Consider the following 6,000-nt stretch of genomic DNA (forward strand, 5'->3'; position numbering starts at 1 on the left):
TATCAGGGAGGGTCAGTATGGGGGATGTTCAGTCTGGAGGAAGGTCAGTATCGGGGAAGGTCAGTATAGGAAAAGGTCAGGATTGGGGAAGGTCACCTTTGTGGGCAGTTGGTTTTGGGGAAGGTCAGCATGGTAGAAGGAGAGTGTTGAGGAGGGATCAGAATCTGGGAGTTCAGTGTAGGGGATGATCAGTATTGGGGACAGTCAATATCGGGGAGTGTCAGTATCGGGGATGATCACTATCGGGGAAGGTTAGTATAATGGAAGGTCAGTATCAGTAAAGGTCACTATTGTGGAAGGCCCGCTTTGTGGGCAGTTTGTTTTGGGAAAGTCAATATGGGAAAAGGACTATATTGTGGATCGTCAATATTGGCGAGCGTATTGGACCAGGTCAGTGTTGAAGGTGTTCCCTTTTGGAGATGGTCAATATCAGAGAAGGACAGTATTTAAGAAGATGTGAATTGGGGAGGGTCCGTGTTGCGGAAGGTTAGTATTGAAGACGGTCAGCTTTCTGGGCAGTTCGATTTTGGGGAGGTTAGTATGGGAGAAGGACTGTTTTGTTTTCGGGGGGGATCAGTATCAGGGAGGGTCAGAATCTTCCAGCTCATCCGAAGTTGACAGTGTTGTGTAAGGCCTCCAGGACCCGTAGCTGGGGTATCCGCTTCGGGTGTGCGGGGGGTGGGTCGACTTTGGCAGGGCAAGAAGATCCCACCTACAGGCAGGTCCGGAAAATCCCAAGTGAAATCTTTCAATGAGTCCGATGCCACCATGTTGCATACAGTGGGGAACTCTTTGTCGCAGAAGGTGGTGGAGGCCAAATCACTGAGTGTCTTTAAGACAGAGATAGATAGGTTCTTGATTAATAAGGGGATCAGGGGTTATGGGGGTGAGAAAATATCAGCCATGATTGAATGGAGGAGCAGACTCGATGGGCTGAGTGGCTGTTATAACCTGCCTGCTTACCATTGGCTGGGGACTAATGACAATCCCACAATCCTGTGGGAGTATGAGCTTCCCCAATGAGGGGGGCGGAGAAACCATTAGTAAACTCCAAGTATAAATAAAGCTGGCCAGTTTAGGAACCAGCAGGAAGAAGTGTGCAGCAAGGGAAGTTGCTGCTGGTGTTATATATATATGTTATTGTAAATAAATGTTATTACTTTGTATCCTTAAACTCGTGCTGGATTCTTCGTGGCCCTTACAAAACTGGCGACAAGGATGGGATTCCTTGGACTTTGGGGGGGGGAGGGATCTTATAACCTGCCTGCTTACCATTGGCTGGGGACAATTACAATCCCACAATCCTGTGGGAGTATGAGCGTCCCCAATGAGGGGGGCGGAGAAACCATTAGAAAACTCCAAGTATAAATAAAACTGGCCAGTTTAGGAACCAGCAGGAAGGAGTGTGCAGCAAGGGAAGTTGCTGCTGCTGTTATATATATATATATATACATGTTATTGTAAATAAATGTTATTACTTTGTATCCTTAAACTCATGCTGGATTCTTCGTGGCCCTTACAAAAGTGGCCTAATTCTGCTCCAATGTCTTCTGGTCTTATGGAGACAGAGCTGCACAATTAACTGTGTAGGTGCAAACACCAGAAGTTGCTTTTAGCCTCCCCATTATTTCTGCCATAAAACCCAAACCAGACAACTCCAGCAAGGTTGCAACTTGATTAACAGGATATCGAATGCTGACTGTCAAAGAATTTCAAACTAACATTTCCAACGGAATGGCTTCGCCTCTTCATGTGATTTGACATACAAGGACTAATGAAACGCGTGAACCATTCATTTGACTACCTCCCTTGTGTGTTTCAGGGTTGCCAGGATTGGGAATGAGAGGTCCTCCAGGTCCCTCTGGCCCACAGGGCATCATAGGCCCCCCAGGACAGGATGGGAAGTGCGATCGCGCAGACTGCCTCTTTCCCGCCAGCTTCCCACAGCCACCTGCAAAAGGATAAACATCCAGCTTTTAATCAGAAACCATTTGAAGTGTAGCAGTTTTTGAACTGCCTTCTTGGACACGTTTTACAGATTAGTCACAGCTCGACCAGCAGAGGGACCTCACCCTTCCTCTTTGCAATTTGCAAAAACTGTGGTGGGTAATTCCCTGTATGCAGATCAAGTGCCAACCGAGGCACATTCAGTCCATATCTGACTAATGATGATACATTTAATTGAATAACTGTTGTGTTGAGCATGTGACACAGCAACAGTGGATTTCTGCATTTAAAAATCGCGCTGATGGACTTGGTTGGCGATTCTTTCACTTGTCCTTGAATATATTAACAGCATATTTCCCAGGTAATGTGGGGATCTATTTGGTAAATGAGTTTGGAAAATATTTCAGCTCCTTCCATTATGTTTGAGGAAGAAAAAATCATTTCAACTGGGCAATAGCTGTTTGCAAACAATGTAAATTTTATTCATATATTACAGCTACACTTATAGAATCATCAAATGACGTAGCACTGAAGGAGGCCTTTTGGCCCATCACATTTGTGTTGGCTCTTTGAAAGAGCTTTCCAATTGGTTTCACACCCCTGTCCTTTCCCCATAACCCTTCAAGTATTCATCTCTTGCATTTTGAAAATTCTTATTGAGACTGCTTCCTACACTTTTTTTTTAAAAGTTACTTTTCTTTATTATTGAAATATGTCAATAACTAATTCACTCGCGGGACATGGGTGTTGCTGACAGATTCAGCATTGGTTATGCATCCTTGATTGCCCTTGAGAACAGTTAAGGGTCAAGCCACATTGCTGTGGGTCTGGAGTCACATAGAATTATAGAATCCTCACAGTGCAGAAGGAGGCCAACAGACCAGCTCATCGAGTCTGCACCGATCCTCCAAAAGAGCACCCTAGCTAGGCGCTTGTGCCCCCCCTTACATACCTCTGTAACCCCATAACCCCAACTAATCGTTTCGACATCTTTGGGCTGTGGGAGGAAACCAGAGCTCCCGGAGGAAGCCCAAGCAGACACGGGGAGACAGTGTACACTCCAAACAGACAGTGACCCAAGGTCAGAATCGATCCCGGGTCTCTGGCGCTGTGAGGCAGCAGTGCTAACCACTGTGCCGCCCACATGTAGGCCCAGTGGATTTCCTTCCCTAAAGAACATTAGTGAACCAAATGGGGGTTTTGTGACAATGGATGATAGTTTTGTGGTCACTGAAGTTATTTAGATTGAATTGTAACTTTCTCAGCTACCATGGTGTGATTTGAACGCATTAGCCTGGCTGTTTGGATTACAGTCCAAACTGTCCACAGGGAAAGTCCAGCAACATTTCCGCTACGCCATCAACCCCCCCTCCCCCCCCCCCCCACCCCCTACTGTGATCTCTCTCCACTGTGACCTAATGGCTCCAGTTCTGCAATTCTAATTGACTAAATAGAGCCATCATAACATCAGAGATATGATTGCTTATTATCAGGAACCGTTCTTTGCAGTAACTGTCTCTCCAGTTTAATTCATTGTAAGATGATATTAAGGACTAAACATTCTCCTGAACTTTCTGATTCATGTTTTTCCATGGATAATTTTTTTAGAACATTTATACCTGTGAACCAATCAATGAATTTGTTGCCTTCCTTTTAGCCAACACGCGTTACACAGTGGCCCATGTGATGTACTGCTGGCCGGGTGTATTGCATGGCTACTGAGTAGCTCCATCTCATCATATTTGGTTTAAAAGTCTGCCTGTTACGAAGAGACCGAAGCAAAATTGTGTGGCTGTGTACTTGTCTATTTTTTTCCTTCCCTGTTTTCAAAGTGCCTGTTTTAAACGGCAAAGAGCATTGTTTAAACAGAAGAAAAATGCCCAACGTCCTTCTGTTTGAAAGATATGCAAATTTAACATTACTCGCCATACTTGTAATGCACAAGCCCTGATTAGGCTGCCGTTCGGTGGCAATCTTTGATTTGAATTGTGTGGAACAAAGACTATTCCAGATCGTGCTATGTGTATATTTTGAGGTTTTTATTTTGAGTTGACCATAGCAAAATTCAATTAGCTTACTGCCTCTTCTGCCAGCTTTCAAATACAGATGTTGACTTAATTCAAATGTGATTGAAACACCGGTAGATCTTATTTTTTATAAAATTGTAAATTTGCTATTATTTTATTTTCATACTCATGTGACAAATGTGTTTTTCCAAGAGCTGGATTCAGTTGCTGCAAAACGTAGATTGCATTGTGATTATTGAGTCAAATGTCTGGACTCCGCCAGATAGCTTTCTTCCCTTTAAATATTGATTTGTTTTTATATTTTCAGTTCATTTGAATGAGGCGTATATGTTGCCATTTCTTAAATGTTAGTTAAGAAGTGAACTTCATCTGCTGCTGTGCACTGGTGCCAGTAATTTTGATTGAAGACAGAGGAGTGTATTTAATATGTATTGTTAGTACCTCATGTAAAGAGCTTTCTATCCTTACTCTGTCTCTACTGATGTGGGGGAAATATAAACAATGCACACAGGCCGGACGGCATCTGAAAGATGAATTTGTATTTTAGTCAAGAGTGTGCCATGATTGAGAAGTCCCTGTAGAAAGCAGCAAACATGTTAACTACTTTTGCAAAGAGGCAGCACAATGTTGTCCTAATCGCAACGCACTGGATAGCTCTTTCGAAATGCCAGCACCCACATGGTTGGCCGTACATCCTCTTGTCCTGTATGATTCTGTGAGTAGAGAGACAAAAATGGTTTACTCACCGTGGCTCCAGAATGAAGGACAAGCAGTGATATTTAAATGCGAGCATTCTGCAATATTTAGTTCCGCTTTCCAAAACTAATGCTTTATCTTCCTTTCTCAAATATTTTCCTTGTATTTGTTAAGATTAAAGTTTGAACAGCTTGGAATCACCGATTAATTTAATATTCACAAGCTTGTTTTATTAAGTCATGCCTCTTTCTCCATCCACAATCCAGAATTGATACTGCCTGGATTGAATATGATACAACTGCTGTGTTGTTTTAAACCTGCAGTAATTTGCTGCAAAAGGATTTGGTGGTCAGGAATGCCTCTCCATGGCATAACTATAAATGAATAGAAAAGCTGTCACTTCGAATTGTCCTTGACGCACTATTGCTGCAAAACATTTCAAGATTAAGGCTGGTAAATGCTCTTGTAAAAGCATGCAGAAATACTCTATAATATTTGCTATTAATATTGTTTAATTTATATCTTTTTTTTTTGCTTCAGTCGTGAATTTGACAACATCTTGGTTATCAAAGCAGGACGCATTGTATTACCCTGCAACAATTATGTTAAATTTGTGGATTTGCACTATCTTCCAAGGAACATGTGTATGTTGTTTAAATGCATGAGTGCAACTAGGAAATAGTGTTGAAGCCTGGGGTCCATAGGTAGTAAACAGGACTTTTGGTTTGGTTGAAGCTATTTGAAATCCTCTGTAACCAGACATTGTTCACCTTGCTTGTGATTGATCCTATGAACCAGATATTCAGCTGATTGCTCAGATAAAAATGATGATGCCTGCTCAATGTACAGCTTAGTACATAATGTGCTACCTCATTTGAGGGTTAATGTTAATATTTATAAAATGTATTATTTATTTGTGGCATTAATTAACTGATGTAATTTTCTAATTATTCTCCAGTCCTACATGAAATGATCTGAACAATTTCCATATCGCTGTCTTTTTGGAGAGTTCACAATCCCTAGTAGCCATGATGTGGAGATGCCGGCGTTGGACTGGGGTGGGCACAGTAAGAAGTCTTAAAACACCCGGTTAAAGTCCAACAGGTTTGTTTCGAATCACTAGTTTTCAGACCGTCACTCCTTCATCAGGTGAATGAAGAGGTAGGTTACACAAACACGTATACAGACAAAGCCAATGCTGCAAGATGATAGTTTGAATGCGAGTCTTTGCAGGTAATTAAGAATTAAACACCTCTTTAATCTGTGATTATCCCTCGCTCCAGTCGCACCGTCTGGACCTGTAAAGGCCTAATTACCTGCAAAGACTCGC

General features: G+C 42.4%; 1 protein-coding gene across 1 annotated transcript in view; it reads left to right on the forward strand.

The window, feature by feature from the left end:
- LOC140411420 (uncharacterized) overlaps positions 1-5,792 on the forward strand; it is a 104,532-nt gene extending 98,740 nt beyond the window's left edge. The window contains exon 22 of the mRNA XM_072500527.1: positions 1,823-5,792. Within this exon, the coding sequence (XP_072356628.1) occupies positions 1,823-1,965 (143 nt within the window). The 3' untranslated portion in view covers positions 1,966-5,792. The remainder of the gene's footprint in view (positions 1-1,822) is intronic.
- Positions 5,793-6,000: the final 208 nt, after the last annotated feature.

This window comes from Scyliorhinus torazame, chromosome 4 (genome assembly GCF_047496885.1).
Source record: "Scyliorhinus torazame isolate Kashiwa2021f chromosome 4, sScyTor2.1, whole genome shotgun sequence".
Classification (NCBI taxonomy): Eukaryota; Metazoa; Chordata; class Chondrichthyes; order Carcharhiniformes; family Scyliorhinidae; genus Scyliorhinus; species Scyliorhinus torazame.